We start from the raw sequence: 17,356 nt of genomic DNA, 5'->3' as shown, positions 1-17,356 counted from the left end.
GTTAAAGCGTTCGCTCGTCACGCCGAAGATATTGGTTCGATTCCTCACATGTACAATGGTGCAATGTGTGAAGCCCAATTTCTGGTGTCCCCTGTCATGATATTGCTGGAATATTGTTAAAGCACCGTAAAACCATACTCACTCACTCGCTTTTAAAGTGTAAGTCTCGAAGAAGACTCGTGAATTGTTTTCTGAAAGAACGTTTCGTGTGTGTCCTTGTGACTTAGAGGTCATGGTTATCCAATGAAAATGATAAATGCCTTGTCAATACGACACACGTGTGACGTACTGATTTGTATCACACTGTATACACAGATAGACCGGTCGCGTAACCTCTCTTGCCCTCATCAGTATTTTGGGATCCGATCCGTTGACTTATTACCTTCATATCTTTGAACATTTTATTACATTAGGTGTTTCCTATATCTCATATTTCACAAAATGTTTGTTTTTTAAATTTAACAATGGAAATAAATAACTATACCTAATATAAAGTGGCGTTAATGATAATAATAGCAACAGAAGATTTGGTAATTCATTGACAAACCAATACTAGGTAACAGTGGACAGAGCGACACGCTCTAAAAAGGGATGGTGTAACAGCTGCAATGTTAATATCGGGTGTGACCATCATCTGCGTGGATACCATTGAGGCAGCAGCGGAGCATTGACGACACCAGTTTAGAGAAAACAACCCTGGGATGTTGTTCCAGATGTCAACCATTGGCCCAACGAAGCTAACGTTACCGGATATATGTGAATTAGTTCTTGTTCCATCTCATCCCAGATATATTCTATGGGGTAGAGGTCTGGAGAAACATCCGACCATGGCAGTACAGCTACCTCAAACAGTCAGTTATACAAAGCGTTCAAGGTGTGGGCGGTCTCTATCCTGCTGCAACATGACGTTACGTCCCTGCATTTGCATAAATGTTGTCCCTCTAGCGTAGGCCATTCAAATTACCATTAGCAATGATGAGGTTTCTTCTCCGTTGAGTTGTGATGCCACCCCATACAATTACACTTCCAAACTCAAACTACGTAACGCAAGCGACACTGAAACGTTCTCCCGGGCATCAGAGCTGACCAGATGAAAGGTGGTCTTACCTGTGAACAGCATACTGTCCTCGTCTTGTCTTCTGAACCTCAGATGCTGTCCACACTAAGCAAGGCGTACCTGACGGTGACACAGAAGCAAACTTGGGCGTATCGCTGGAAGTTCGGGGCAGGATGTTGCTATTCCTCAATAGGTGGCCCAGTCGTCTAAGGCGCCGCGATTCGCTGTGCAGAGTTGCGTCCCTTGGGCACGCCAGAAACCTATGATTGTGGGTTCGAATCCCGATTCGACCCGATTATGGTTCGAGGTTTGTCAGCACCATACCCGTGCTCGTGAGTCTCACCGAAGTGGTAAACGTTTGAGACCTGAATCACTTCTGGCTTTCCTCCCATATTAAGCTGACACGCCGTGATATAACTGGAATACTGTTAAAAGCGGCGTTAAACACAACTCACTCACTATTCATCAATCGGTTGGGCACGTTTCTGTCACTAATTGGTCCCAACCTAGGAATTGCCCGAGCTGTTAATGTGGCAGTTTGGTCTCGATTCCGTAGATGCACAAACCGAATATGGATGTCTTGTTGACATGACGGCACACGTGGATAACTGGGCCGTGACAAGTCATGAGTGTCGCCCTGCTGTAGATAACGTCTCCAAAGAGATGATATTGTGAAATAAGACATGTTCTATGGATGAACAACTTCTTTATTACAATTAGTGCGACGTTTCGGTGTAGATCCTAACACCTTTATCAAGCAAGCTTATCACTTGCCTGATAAAGGTGTTAGGATCAACTTACTCACCACACCAACTTCTAAAAAGATATTGTGCTTTGAACATTAAAATGTCTGGCAACTGCGTTTGGCGCCATTCCTGTTTGCAGCATATCCGCGGCGTGTAGACGTACACACACACACACACAAACACACACACACGTGCATGCACGTCGTTATATGAGTGCTATAATCGCGGACGCGACGATGACGGCTGAACATTTCGGAAAAAAACACAACATGATAGTTTATGGTTTAAACATTGATTATTTAGACTGAAATGGATTGGTAACAAGTTCTCCAACTTAGAACCCCCTCTTCATTGTATTTACAGAGGTTTAACAGTACATCATATATATATACAAGGGACACTGACAAGAAAAAAATTGTCTCTGTAGATATACAAGAGAAAGGCACAAACGAAAGACTGGTATTTACATTTATGAGTTACGCACATATCCGTGTATGATTTTGAAATGTTTGCACTGCCTTACAGAGATGTTGATTTTCTTTTATTGACAAACATTCAATCCCGTTTAACATGAACATTAACTCTTATCTAACATTGTTGTTCCCGGCGTTCTGTAAAATGTCCTGAATTAGTATTAAAATAGATTTTTGGTGGTGGTGGTGGTACAGTGAACAGTCTAATAAATAAAGAAATGAGTTTCCACATGGGTTACATATTGAAATGGAGTCTTGGAAAATTGTTTATACTTTATATCTAATGGCATGCACACAAAGTCAGCGATCTAACCCACTCAGCCACCCAGGCTTCCACAGCGGTTTAGAAGATGTTGGATTGTCGGATTTTTTTAGTTGGTTAGATCGCCGACTTTATTTGCTGGCGATTAGGTGCCTCACTCTGGCAAAGTGTGGGTTCGAATCCCGGACGGGACTCAACCCAAAAAAGTACGGGAATCTGTAATTTACTAAGAAAGTGTTATCCCAAATATAACATTTGTTACATTTGACCACTTTCTAAATGGCATTGTGTATTCATTGATTCAACTTGTTGATTATCAGGTGGAGGAAAGCCGATTGCTGTATCGTCAGCAAAGAGTCTTGTTATGAAATCTAATTCATCAGCAATGTCGTTAATAAATACAATGAATAATAGGGGACCTAACACCGACCTCTGTAGATCGTAAGCCTTCAAAATCCTTGATTTGATAGAGCTCCGCTTAAAAAAAACTGACAGAGTACGATTGCTTATGTACCTGGACAGCCATTGAAGTAAAATCCCTTATATATCATACATTTCTAACATTTCTTTATGTTCTGCTCAGTTCTGTTCTAATTTTTACATAAGCCCATTATGCCAGACGCGATCACTGTTTTTGAAACATCACTTACAACCATACAATATTTTTCTCTATTATCTAAACATATACAAAATTTATTATACAATTCAATTGATTCATGAACAGTGGAATTTCCGTTTTGAAAGCCTTCATTGTATTTCAATAACAATTTATTGTCACGAAAATAGTTATAAACATGCCTAAATACAACTCACTCAAACACTTTACCTATTTAACTAATGAGTGTAATTTGACACAACTGGATGATCTACTTTCTTATACAAAGGCATAACATGCGCTCTTGATGGATATGCGTTTAACGTCAATGAATGATTGAGCAACAGACATAAAACACTACTGATGCTGTTTACTGTTTTCTTAAATAGTTTATGATTCATTCTGTCTGTACCAGATGCCTAAATAATTTGAAGACATTTTATAACGACAGTTAATTAATCAAAAGGTATGTTAGTGTGTTGCTTGAAAATATGGTAATTATTCGCGTTCTTCAATTAGGGTAGATATGAATTGGAAATATTTATTCAATATCCGTGATTTTTTTAAAACCTGAAACTGTCATCCGTATCTGTTTTTCCATTACGGGGGAATGATTGTAGATGTTCCGAAATTTTTGACAACATATCTAAATAATTATCAATATGATCGTTATAAAGTTTCGAAAGAAACTTATCGGTGTTAGCATAACTATTCATGTTGTATTTATATGCTATAATATGTGCTACGTCTGTGATCTGTGATCAAAGTCGATCACACCACTGTCCTTCACGTCGACATCTTAACAAACAATAATTGGATTCAAAAGTGTGCTAGATTTTAGACTCTGGTGGATACAACAATTACATTACTTAATGTTTTTTGGGGGTACAATTTCATTTCTATAATAATTTCTGTTAGATAATAAAGTTTCATTTAAATCACCGTCAGTAGCCATGTAACATGATACATCCAATCCAACCTCGATACAATTATCTAAACGACTCCAAAACTCTATAAAAGTGTGTCCTGGTCTGTAAATAACACAGAGTAACAAAGACCCTTGAGAAAAACATATTTTTATCCATATACTCTCATCAGTAACAGTTTCTAGTTCATACATCCTCTTGTATGTTAAACACTTAGTCATGTATATCATAACGCCTCCGCCAAAAGCAATTCTATCTTTCGTCACTGAATCATGAAATGATTGCCAGTGTAAAACTTCATTATCTGCAGATACATCCAGATGTGTTTCAGTGAAACAAACTGCATCATATACAGAGAAATATTCTGTTAGATGTCTTTGCTTATATGGTGAGGTGAGGTGAAATTGGGTTCAACGTCGCGTCCAAGATTATTGCACTTATATAGCGACGTGTGTGTGTGTCTGTGTGTGTGTGTGTGGCTGCTTGTATTAGTCCGGACTGAAGCCGATTTATAGTGCTAGCACACTGAGATACCATGCCGCAGTTTAACATGAATACCCCACTCAGACACAGTATCCGAGCCGACCAGTCCTTGTTTTAGCCCCTTAATGCCGAGCGCCAGACAGGGTTACAACAAGTACCATATTTTAACGCGGCTGGGGATCGAACCCTGGACCTTCCGCTTTCTGGGTGGACGCTCTACCATTAGACCACGGAGGCGGTCCGACAGCTTCTGGTGTTCGCGCACACTTCTGTATTGTCTGCGCTTGTGTTGACTTGCGTTTCCCCTCTCTCGGCCTTCTAGAGTCGACATCATAGCCCAGTTCTGTGAATGAATCGGGAAAACGGCTCACAAAGTAGCTCCGAAGTGTACTCTGATAATATTTATAAAACTAGAATGTGTAATTTACTTCAGATCGTCTTGCGACCCGTGAAGATTCCGGGGTAGAATAAGTCTTCAGCAACCCATGCTTGCCGTAAAAGGTGACTATGATCAGGTAGTCAGGCTCGCTGACTTGGTTGAAGCATGTCATCGATCCCAATTGCGTTGATCCATGCTTATGATATTAATCACTGGATTGTCTGGTCCAGACTCGATTATCTACAGACCGCTGTCATATAGCTGGAATATTGCTGAGTGCGGCGTTAAACAACAATACAATACAATACAATCTTTGCGTCTTTATAAATTGCAGCACAACACGTAGCGATATCATATGCGACCTCCGTCATCCGCCATCTTGTATTGGCATTGATACTCATCTTCTATGTCCTCAGTGCATAAAGGACAAAAACCAAGGCTATCTTAGGATTTGCCCATCTTCCCTTCTCAAAAATAAGAATGTGCAGATAATTAGAGCTTTCCTATATTTAACTACATTAATTAATCATAATATATCTTTCCACAGTTAGAGAATGTTATGTATTTAGATGCAGCCGTGTTTCACCCAGTGGCATTAACTGGTTTTCTCTGTGTATGAATATATGTTACTCTTTCCCCAAGTTCACTTATGAATCCTGTCGTGTCTATTATGTCCTGTTCCAACCATACATAACAATATCCATACCAATATGATACGTCTCTAATCAGGAACAGTTCATGTCTTTTGTTCTTGACCCACTTGCACAAAGCGATCGGAGTGCTAAAATGATCGTAACCCCCATACTTTAACATAGGCTTACGATAGTCTTAGGGCTAAGATCACTTTGTGCAAGTGAGCTCTGAATTAAGGTGCTCATTTTCTAACGGAGCGTTTTATAACAATATGTATTTACATATTTCCATCACATCTTATAAATTTGAACACATTTTTAACAACACGAAGCGATCTTACCGTACACAGCGGGAGAAACCCCATTTAACCAACGACGAAATCTGACGGTTCAGAACCTACACGTCATATTTGTCAGATACATTTGAGATGTACCTTTCAACAGCTGGAGTTTTCATGAACCACCAAACTTCACAACCATAACATAGTATAGCTGTATTAATCATTTGAAAGATTGATATTGCTGCACAAAAGCTATGCATGGATTAGAAACTTGGTCTGATATACTTTCACGCCTGAAGATCCAGGTTAAAATAGGTCTTCCGCAACCCATGCTTGTCATTACGGGCGATTTTGCTTGTCGTACGGGGCGACTAAGGGGATCGGGTGGTCAGGCACGTTGACGTGCTTGATGCATGTCATCGTTTCTCAGTTGCGTGGATCGATGTTTTGGAAATGTTTAAGAATTGACACTGGAAGACAAATTATTATTCTAAACCATTTAATTTACCAAACTTAAAGACCTTATTATTTTACATGTGTTTTCAGTGGTGCCTTCAGTTATAACAAAAGCGTCTATGATTCGATTCCCAGCCGCGTATCACCAAAATACGTTAAAATATGGCACTTATTATAGCACTTATCGTTACCCTGCCCAGCGCTCGGCATAAATGGGACAAAACAAGGACTTGTACATGTTGGCTCGGAGTTGCTATTGCAAAAGGAAAATATATATAGATACCAAACTCACACACCTCTCTATTTTTGACAATCAGATATTCTTGTGCTACGTTCATCCAGAGATGAAAGTTATTCAAATAAAGAATAGTATGGCTTATAATACAGACAATTTTTACCTAGTTTCACAAGAATTAAGAATATTACAATGTGTTTCATCACAAACGATTGAATAAAGGCAAACGAAATCTTTAGAAATGAATACTGCCAAATTACTAAACAGACTTTGGTTCCTGTTTTAATGGCTTGACCTGAATTACAAGGACTTTCAATATTTTTTTAATTACTTTTAATTACAATATTCCGTCAACTGTTTTTAATGTAAAATATTCTTTCAAGAGCTTTTCTGTTGAAATTAAATATAGCTCAACTGAACAGTGCAACGTCAACATATAAGTGCTTATAACAACTTGTATAACCTACTCAGTTTGGAACTTTAACCACATCTATACTCTCAGGACTATGTCACCAGTGACCACTGGGTCACCACGTGTTACTCACGTATACATTTAATTATGCCAGGTAAACAGGTTCTGTCTATATCGAATCAGAATTTTCATTAAACGTTTCAAATTTGAACTGCTGTTCCAAACCCCCAGTGAGTTATGAATTAAACAATCAACTTCTAGATTAGCAAAGGAAACTATAAATCCTGCCATCTTTCTCCACTTGAAGACATATCTCAACTGACTGATGCTCAAGATGGTTGGTCTTCTCATTTCCCTGTTGATGCTGCTTGGTTCTACCCAAGGTGAGATGGAACTATATTTATTTTTATTTAAACAATCTAGATTTTTATTTAGTTTCAGACTTCTTTCTTTGTGTTAGTTTATTCCACAGTATTTAGTTATTTGGCCACATCTATACTAATGAAGACAAGATGAGGACCACCAGAGTCTTTTATATAATTTCTATTGTTAATCTGTCGTGCCAACAGTAGTATATGTGTCTGGCGAACATAAATTCCAGCCAGTATAGGAACTATGTTATTCTCACTTCATCAAACGATCACACAGTTTTCCTACATGTGTTATAAATCTTGCAGGACAATACGTTTTCGTCTCAACAAACCAGGTCGCGACGGGTAGACCAACGGGGTCAACATCGTCTTTCGTGTTTGCCGCTCAAGGAATAGATGCGACCTCCAATTTGGCCGTCGATGGCAACACAAATGGCAACTTCCTCTCAGGCAGCTGCTTCTCCAGTGCCATCGGCGACGACAACCCCGTGTGGTTCGTCGACCTTGGAGCAAACTTCAATATCTACAGCGTCAGGATCTTCAACAGAGGGGACTGCTGTGGTAAGTGTACATTGTTTCATTCACTGTATCCTCTGTCTTTATCACGTCGTGGTGAATTCATGGGAACGTGTTGATTCCGAACACAGATTCAAAGATTCAAAAGCTTCGATGGACTTTCTGACTCAACAGATTCGAGTGATTTCCCGAGCATGTTATGGCTGAGATATAATTTATCTATAATTCTGCATATTGACCTATAGTTGTGTCAGTTGTATTTGTTTAATATGTCTAGAATGACCATTGAATGCCTGGCTTAGAATCAACTGCAAGAACAATAATGAAATGACGTCATCAAAATGGTTTAAATGAAGTTACATCAAACTGGTTATTTCAACAATATTCCTTAAACCTACAGTTTCCTATTTCTGTGTATAACCCTGATGATGACATACCACAACGATTAAGGTGTATAACTATATCAATATCCCTCTCGCATTGCAGCTGAACGTCTCAACAACATCAGGGTCGACATTCTTCAGAACAATCCCTTGACTGGCACCCCGGGAACTGTCCAAACTTGTGGCACCATCGGCAACCCCGGAGGTGTTGGGTTGAGCCAGTCTCGGGAAATTGTATGTCCTTTTCAAACCTACTACTACTATTACTATTACTACTACTACTATTACTACTATTTCTACACCGTCTTCCAAAATGGCCGATACATCCGTATTACAAAAACAAGCACTGGGGATGCTGAGGGACTACTGACACTGTGTGAGGTTCAAGTCAACGTTGCAACCAACGTCTTCTACCCATACTCCAGTGTTGGTGTAGCCAACGCTGGTGTTGCTGATGACGCTGCCCCCAACAAAAGATCACTTCCTGATGGAGTTACCGTCACCCAGTTCGAGCCCCAGGGAGACATGCACCGTGTCACCGTGCCCGGTCCCGTAGTCCCCCAGCCAGCAGCTCAACAGGAACCGGAACCACAGGAACCGGAACCACAGGAACCGGAAGCTGCGTCTGAGTAAACTGGTATCAACGGAGACAATGGATACAGATATGCTGAATACTGTATGCATCCTACTGTATCAAACTGATATTGTCTTCCAAATCTGAAGTCATGTCAATAAAATTCTCCGCTGCACGAACCCCAGTCTTTATTCTTTTGTTTTCAAGGGATGAGTGAGTTGGGTTTAACGCCGCTTTTAACAGTATTCCACAGTCATATCACGGCATGTCAGTTTAATGTGGAAGGAAAGCTCGAAGTGATGCAGGTCTCAGACGTTTACCATTTCGGTGAAACCCACGAGCACGGGTTTGGTGCTGACAAACCTAAAAACATAATCGGGGCGAACCGGGATTGGAACCCACAATCATAGGTTTCTGGCGTGCCCAAGGGATGCAACTCTGCACAGCGAATCGCGGCGCCTTAGACGACTGGGCCACCCGTGCACCCCTTTTGTTTTCAGAGAACGTTATAAGATACATGTGGGTGTTCGTATATGGTAAAGTGTGGGCGGGATAAGTTATAACCTCATACAATTCCTGTGTTACAGTCAGTGCTAAGAGCTCGGGTAGCCATAATGTCATACCAGCCAGAATGTTTAAAAGATTTGATAAGAGGTCGGGTGGCAAGAGCGATTCTGAGGTTAGTTAGACAGAACGTACTATAGTTCGGGTAGACATAGCCTCTTACAGGTCGGATCACAGACAATCTAAGAGCTCTATTTGTGTATTTGTACGTCTAGAAGATGGCCACAATGTATGCGAGTAGTCTGTTCCAAGAATGTCGGAATTCTCGGATCAGGAACATACTGAGCGTATGGGCAGTCGGTACGATAGACTGAGAAAAAATTCTGTCACTGGCCAAGTATTTCCCAATTTTGAATAGTTATATTCATAATATGTGTAACAATTGTAAAATTATACAGGACGAGCACCATTGAACAAAGAAACCGCAATAGAAGGTACGTGTATCTGAAACTGGAAGTTATGAATTCTTCTCAAACAATCAAAATAGATTTATGAATCATCTATGTTCTTCGAAATTATTAAAGGATGTCCAAAGGTGTTTTAGGATTTTCGCTTCCTGAGCATTGCTATAACTGCATCATTGGAGAAATGTTCTTATCGACAATGATTCCGTAGGCACTACATTCAGCAGTAAACACTGCAAAGTCTTGTAAGAATAACTCCCCTTCTCTATAGGCGAGTTTAAACCGACAAGACGCGAACGTCTAGAAGATGATATACATTGTAGTGATCTGTGGGACGAGTTTACGGGTGGCCGAGGCGTCTGAGGCGCCTAATTCACTTTACAGTGTTGCTTCCCTTGGGCGCGCCAGAAACCCATGGTTGTGGGTTCGAATCCCGCTTCGCCCCGATTATGTTTTGAGGTTTGTCAGCACTATACCCGTGCTCGTGGGTTTCACCGAAGTGGTAAGCGTCTGAGACCTGCATCACTTCGGGCTTTCCTGCCACATCAAGCTGACACGCCGTGATATAACTTGAACACTAGTCAAGGCGGGGTTAAGTCCAACACATTCACTCACTCACTCACCGGAACCACTCGGGGACATCCGGTTACCTATATAATACATCGAATATTAATGGAGTGGTGATATTGCCTAAATTCACTGTAAACTGTGTCACGAAAGATCCCGACCCATAAGGTTAACGACAAAATGACGGCTGTTTTTTTAGACAGGTTATTCTGGTTTTAGTAGATATTTCGTGTTCACTTTGATAACAAAAGCAAACTGAACTATATGAACAGTTATCACGACAGGTTCACTGCCGCAAGGTTGTGTTGTGTCATGTGCACTAAGCTAGATAAAATTTTGATTTTTGTCAAGACCGAGTTTATATTGGATTGTAACTAGCTGAGAGTCTTTCAAAAAGTAAATATTTCGGGCTTCTGGTTACTTTCAATTACCCTTCAAAGCAGCTATTGTCTCCTGCTAAACAAATATTGATATATAATAAAATTTACGGAGCACCTTTAATGGAACTTTGGACTCGACAGTGCCCCAAAAGTAAGATTAATCAATATAGCCTGAACGGTATCAGTGACTATAAGGAGTTGCTGAGCAATGATCAGGGTCAACTTCATTTAATGGCATCAAATACATTTAGGTTTTCGATGTTTTTTATAAAGTCGATGTGTTCTGAGCATGCACACCTGGTTCACGGTGACACCTAATAATGTTTTTTTACTAATATTTCAACATCTAATCCAAAGCCTACTTTACCATATGACCTTTCAAAATAGGATATTCTCACATACACATTACGTGAATTCAAGATTGGTTAAAATTAAGCTATTTAAGTTTCAGTATCTAAAAGACATACTCGAACGCTGGAGACGAACATAATGTTACACTTTCAGAGATTAAACTGTATGATCTCTTGCTGCCTTTAACTGTGTAACGTCACGTTATGGCAGATACATTGTTATTCTCTGTGCAGAGTTGCGTCCCTTTGGCACGACAGAGTCTCATGGTTATGGGTTCGAATCCCGGTTCACCCCGTTTGTCAGCACCATACCCGTTCAACCAAACGCCTTCACGCCTTCACGCCTACATCTGTAAGGCTGTGCACTCGGGTAAGATGAACTGAACTGGGAAATGTCTTTTGATAGGCAGGGTATGGATGTCTGTTGTATCGTCTTTGAGATCGATAATTGTTTCATTTCAGTCAACGCGACAAGATTTGGTTTTTGGAATAAGGAACCGAGGTGAGGTGAGATGAAATTGGGTTTAACGTAGCGTCCAAGATTTTTGCACTTATAAAGCGACGTGAATGCACGTGTGTGTGGCTGCTTGTACTAGTCCGGACTGAAGCCGATTTATAGTGCTAGCCCACTGAGATACCATGCCGCTGTTGAATACCCCACTCACACACAGTATACTGACTCCGAGCCGACCAGTCCTTGTTTTAGCCCCTTAATGCCGAGCGCCAGACAACAAGTACCATATTTTAACGTCTTTTGGTATGACGCGGCCGGGGATCGAACCCGGGACCTTCCGCTCTCCGGGCGGACCCTCTACCACTAGACCACGGAGGTGGTCAATAAGTTAGTGAGTGAGTTTGGTTTTACGCCGCTTTTCGCAATATTCCAGCAATATCACGGCGGGGGACCCCAGAAATGGGCTTCTTACATTGTACCCATGTCGGGAATCGAACCCGGGTCTTCGGCGTGACGAGCGAACGCTTTAACCACTAGGCTACCCTACCGTCAATAAGGAACCGAAGCAACATCACATCCGGCATTACCTTTAAACGATTATTTTTTGTAAAACTCCAGCACTTCAGGGAAGAGGTGTATAAACTGCAGGAACAAAATGTTTACACTTGAAAATTGGATTTGACCAAACAATTACAAACTGTATCAAAACGTTACTAGGCAGAAAACAGCCACTTCTACAAATGCTACAAACGTACGGTTCAAAACGCAACCATGATATCCGTATCAAATACATCACCATCGAATAATGATTCCTCATTTGTTTCATTTTAAGCCACCATCAAACTTGGGTGTATACTTCGTTTTGTCCGGAAGTATACTTTTTTAATCAACCGACTGTTAATATCCACTGCTATTGTGTGTTATTAAGGGTAATGCCATCTGTATGTTCTCTATATTTCTCATCTCTCACCAGTTCTAAATAACCATCCCATGGATTTCTGAATAAATACCTTTTCGAAAATGTTCAAAATTCACAACTGATTTTGAACACTTGAGTCAAATTGTTAAATTGTCAACCATTTTGCCCATAACTTAAAAACATAACATACAAACACAGCAGTTTTATTTTGAACCAAAATGGTTTATTTCATATTATGCTCCGACGACACACTCTCTCTCAAGGGAGACAAAGCCAAGGAAACACTGAGTAGATAGATGTTTCCCTTTCGGATGTCGTTTTCATTCGTCTTCCGTTTCAGTCTCCTGACTTTGATCACCATCGGCGACGCCTGTGACGGGTAAGGTCACTGGGACATAATGCATGTTTTCCGCTGCGGATTTGAACGTATTCAAGCCCTCTGGAGCAAGGCCATCATTGTCACTTCCTTTGCGGGGGGAGTAATTGTAGAAGATGTTGGTAGCTGCGTTAACCTCGATCTCGCAAAACGTCATCATTCCCTCGCCCGTTTTGGTGATGCGAATGTATCGGCCGGTGGGCAACGCAATGCTGAAGTAGTTCTTATTTTGTGAATTGAAGTACAATGTTTGGAAAGGACATGTAATCTCTTTTGTTCCATTGGGGCCCACATCCCCGGGGTTGCCGATGTTGCCACAGTTGACCACGTTGCCAGGGTCGCCAGAAAAGGGGTTGTTCTCGACAACGTCGATGGCAAAATCAGCGAGACGATCAGCTGCGAATCGAAAATGATAAATATTATGACAATGATTATAATGATATTTGAGTGAGTGAGAGAGTTTAACACTGCTTTGATTGGTATTTCAGTTCCATGTTTAACCAAACCTGTTTATATCATTTCTATGACCCGCCGACACATTCCCTCTCAAGCGGAGCATGTAGATGAGAAAAACCCAAGAAAACATTCAACAGATTTAATTCATTAAATGTCTAAACATGTGACCATGATTACGATTATGTTTCCAGGTTTGTCAGCACCATACCCGTGCTCATGGCTTTCACTATAGTGTTAAACGTCTGAGACCTGCATCACTTCGGGCTTTCGTCCCACATTATGCTGACACGCCGTGCGGTAACTGGAACATCGTCTCAAAGCGGCGTTAACCTAACCACTCACTCACTCATTCTGTTAATTAACAGAAAGTTACTAATAGGCAGAAATCAACGCACCACAACAATCCCCTCTGTTGTAGATCTTGATGCTGAAGATGTTGAAATTTTCGCCAAGGTCGACGTACCACACGGGGTTGACGTCCGGAACATCGCTGGAGAAGCAGCTGCCGGAGAGGAAGTCGCCATTGGTGTCGCCATCGACGGCCAAGTCCGACGTTGCGTTAAGGGTTATGGCTGCGTAGTAAAACGACGACGTGGACTCTGTTGGCTGTCCTGAAGCGACCTCGCTTGTTGAAATGTAAACGCTCGATGCTGAACAACAAGGATCAAACAAATATTGTAAGAACAAGAAACATACATTAATTTTTTGAATTTTATATATTTATCAATTATAATTTAACGAAAAAGTCAGGTTAATGGTTTCTGCTGAAGTCGGCCTAGCATGGCTATATGACATAAACTGTTTTATCAAAACACATTTTATGAAATCTTGCAAATCAATTTAAATTATCTATCTTATTGTATATAGGGGCCGTCGGGTAGCCTAGTGGTTAAAGCGTTCGCGCGTCACGCTGAAGACCCGAGTTCGATTCCCGACATGGGAACAATGTGTGAAGCCCATTTGTGGTGTCCCCTGCCGTGATATTGCTGGAATATTGCTAAAAGCGGCGTAAAACCATACTCACTCACTCTTCCTCGAACGAGGTCCTGCGTTTAAAATACTTCCCTTAAACGTCACAAATGACCTTGACCCCTGTTCGAGGTACCATACTAAGATTATGATAGCTGCACAAGACAGAACAAGGACAAATCAATGAGTGGACTATTTCTCGTAAAACCCCGTTACATGTTTAATACATGTACGGGGTTGTAAAATGTGAACGTTGATGCACTCCCATTGACATTCGTCCCAACCCACTGGATTCGTAAAATGTGGTACAGATTCATCACCCCGCCATTGAGGCATGGACGTCATAGTTCAAATTTCAATATTGATACAAGTTCTCCGCTCAGTCGGAGCATGAGGTGTACGTACAACATTCGGAAACAGATGAAGGTCAGATATGGTGTTACATATAAAACGACCGGAGAGTAAACTGTAAACAAAATCAATGTTTGTCTTCGTACATTTTACGGGGGCACGGGTGGCCCAGTCGTCTAAGGCGCCGCGATTCGCTGTGCGGAGTTGCGTCACTTGAGCACGCCAGAAACCTATGATTGTGGGTTCGGATCCCGGTTCGCCCCAATTATGTTTCTAGGTTTGCCAGCACCATACCCGTGCTCGTGGGTTTCACCGAAGTGGTAAACGTCTAAGACCTACATCTCTTCGGGCTCATACATTAAACTGACATGCCGTGATATGACTGGAATACTGTTAAAAGCGGCGTTAAACACAACTCACTCACTCATACATTTTACATTAGATGACAGATGTTCGGTGTGGATTTAGACCGACGGGTCTTCGGGGAACTAGAACCGGGGCATGTTTTACAATGCGACCCTCAGTTGTACGACGTTCGTATAGAGGATATACCATGTGTCGAGTGAAATAATGTTACTCTCAATGAGTGACGAGGGGAAAGGAGATATTTTCCCTTTGTTTTTTTTATTCTCCTTTTCCCCCGTCACGAGATGAAAGAAACATGATATTTCACGTGACACGTGGAATATACTATTTATCATAATTATACTTTGTGTGTAGTTGTCGACCGGAAACTAAATTTATTTCATGACAAATGCAAAACTTTGAAACGTAAATTATCCCAACCTAAAAAACAGGGACACTTCACCACCCCTTGTATTTGCAAATAAAAATGTAGTTTCTTGTTTGCAAAATCTTTAAATACATAAACAAAATTAACTTTAACCATAAATGCTCTTGAAATCTACAAGGCGGCTGTAGGAAGCAAAACAATACACGCTGGTCAAGAAACAAAAATGGCGCTTTGCGAAACGAACAGTCGAGTTAAATGAGACATTTACAGTTTATAAGGAAGCATTTTCAAAAGAAAAACTAACGGCATGAAGCGATATTAACTCCATAAATGACCATCTGTCATTATTGTGCCTTGTCAATGTGGAACTAACGTGAACAGGAAGTCCACTGTTTGTGCAGTGACTAGACACGGTAAAAGGAGACAAGGAGGGGGGGGTTAACTCTTGTATAACAATAGTAAGGGAGATATCAAAAGTTATGTTCACTGTAATGAAGGTATAACTTTTCTCAACTTCGAAAAACTCAGTCTTCCATACTGAAGTATATAATGAAACACCCATACTATATACAAATTGCCATCCTGGTCTAGTAGATAGAGCGTATTCCCGGGGAGCGGGCGTGTTCAAGGAGATATACCAAACAGAGCATGTTCACGAAGAGAAGTGTAACTTACCACTGGCAGAACCAAGGGCCATGAGGAAATAGAGAACGCGAGCGATCATCTTGCTTGAAGAACAACCGAATGTCGAATCAGAGAGGAATTACAGAATATATACCCTTAAATATTCTAATTTAAAACTGCAATAACATTTCATTAATATTTAATGACTAACATCATAATATTTAGTTTGGTTAAATGTCTGTCAACAATGGTGTGTCAACATTGATGTGTCAACACTAGGAATCCCGTTAAGTATACACAAGTATACATATCTAACGGAAGTCAATACAAGCAGCTTAAATGGCGTTGCGTAGGTAAATAACTTTAATCATTATGCTATTCAACTTGTCCGCTGAGGGTGAGTGAGTGAAAAGAGAAACATAATATTTCACGAATCACTTGATATATCCTATTTATTATATACTTTTTTGCAGTTTTCTAAAGGAAAACTAAATTATTTCATTACAAATGTAAAACCTTGAAACTAAAATTCTCCGTACCTTATACACAGGGACGGTTCACCGCCTTTTGTGTTTGCGACAAAAGAGCAGTTTCGTGTTTGCAGAATCTTTAAAATATAAAAGGTATCAAAACTTATTTAGGGTCACGAAAATTCTTTGTCATACATTTCGATATAATCTTATATAAAATCAATTTTAACAACAACAAAATGAAAACTAGGAGACCGCTGTTGGAAGCAAAACAATAAACGCTGGTCAGGTAACAAAACTTGCGCTTTGCGAAACGGACAGTCTCGATGGACGAGTTGAATCAGAAATTAACAGATTACAACGAAACATTTTCGAGAGAATTACAAACGGAAAGAAGTGATATTAACTCCATAAATGACAATATTTTTATTCCGTTGCCTTGTCAGTGTAGAACTAACGTAAAAAGGACGTCAACAAATTGTGTGCTGGCTTGACACTAACGATAAAGGGAGACAATTTAAGGGGAGGGAACTGTATGACAATAGTTCCGTCAGTGTTATATGTTTCAGCAGTGAAATATCAAGTGTTATGTTCACTGCAATGAAAATATCACTTTTCTCAACTTAGGAAAACTCAGTCTTTCACACTGAAGTATATAGTAAAGTATTCTCCATTCACTACAGATGTAGGCCGTCGGCCCGCTGTACATTATCTAGTCCAGTATCTAGTCAAGTATTCAGCTCCGTTCATTTATACATTATAACACTCTGTAGAGTTTGCAGATCAGAATAACTTAAGTTTTTTTAACATTCATTTTATGGTAACTACATTTCTTAAAACTGCTTCATTTTGCGTATAATAAATTTTACTTGTGATGGCTGGACATAATATTGATGTTGAGGTGAGGTGAAATTGGATTTAACGTCGCGTCCAAGATTACTGCACTTATATAGCGACG

At 40.4% G+C, this 17,356-nt stretch overlaps 2 protein-coding genes across 2 annotated transcripts; one reads left to right on the top strand and one right to left on the bottom strand.

The window, feature by feature from the left end:
• The first annotated feature begins 7,271 nt into the window (after positions 1–7,271).
• LOC139458492 (fucolectin-like) lies at positions 7,272–8,840 on the top strand. Its single transcript, XM_071239929.1, has 3 exons — positions 7,272–7,320; positions 7,615–7,869; positions 8,311–8,840. The coding sequence occupies exons 1-3, from the start codon at positions 7,272–7,274 to the stop codon at positions 8,838–8,840; spliced, it is 834 nt and encodes a 277-aa protein (XP_071096030.1).
• Positions 8,841–12,739: 3,899 nt separating this feature from the next.
• On the bottom strand, positions 12,740–16,028 carry LOC139458491 (fucolectin-1-like). The gene is made up of 3 exons (XM_071239928.1): positions 15,980–16,028; positions 13,647–13,901; positions 12,740–13,191 (listed from the first exon to the last, which is right to left on the bottom strand). Exons 1-3 carry the CDS (start codon positions 16,026–16,028, stop codon positions 12,740–12,742), a joined length of 756 nt encoding a protein of 251 aa, XP_071096029.1.
• Positions 16,029–17,356: the final 1,328 nt, after the last annotated feature.

The sequence above is a fragment of the Haliotis cracherodii genome, unplaced genomic scaffold (genome assembly GCF_022045235.1).
Source record: "Haliotis cracherodii isolate W230 unplaced genomic scaffold, xgHalCrac1.p SCAF_13, whole genome shotgun sequence".
Classification (NCBI taxonomy): Eukaryota; Metazoa; Mollusca; class Gastropoda; order Lepetellida; family Haliotidae; genus Haliotis; species Haliotis cracherodii.
This window is presented reverse-complemented; position numbering and strand designations above follow the sequence as displayed.

What these genes read in the sequence shown, in the direction of transcription:
- LOC139458492 (XM_071239929.1), top strand. Translation starts at nt 7,272, where the DNA reads ATGGTTGGTCTTCTCATTTCCCTGTTGATGCTGCTTGGTTCTACCCAA. An exon ending in GCTGCTTGGTTCTACCCAAG is followed by an intron (nt 7,321 to 7,614) that starts GTGAGATGGAAC and finishes TAAATCTTGCAG; the next exon opens with GACAATACGTTTTCGTCTCA. An exon ending in CAACAGAGGGGACTGCTGTG is followed by an intron (nt 7,870 to 8,310) that starts GTAAGTGTACAT and finishes CTCGCATTGCAG; the next exon opens with CTGAACGTCTCAACAACATC.
- LOC139458491 (XM_071239928.1), bottom strand. Translation starts at nt 16,028, where the DNA reads ATGATCGCTCGCGTTCTCTATTTCCTCATGGCCCTTGGTTCTGCCAGT. An exon ending in GGCCCTTGGTTCTGCCAGTG is followed by an intron (nt 13,902 to 15,979) that starts GTAAGTTACACT and finishes CTTGTTGTTCAG; the next exon opens with CATCGAGCGTTTACATTTCA. An exon ending in CAACAGAGGGGATTGTTGTG is followed by an intron (nt 13,192 to 13,646) that starts GTGCGTTGATTT and finishes TTCGATTCGCAG; the next exon opens with CTGATCGTCTCGCTGATTTT.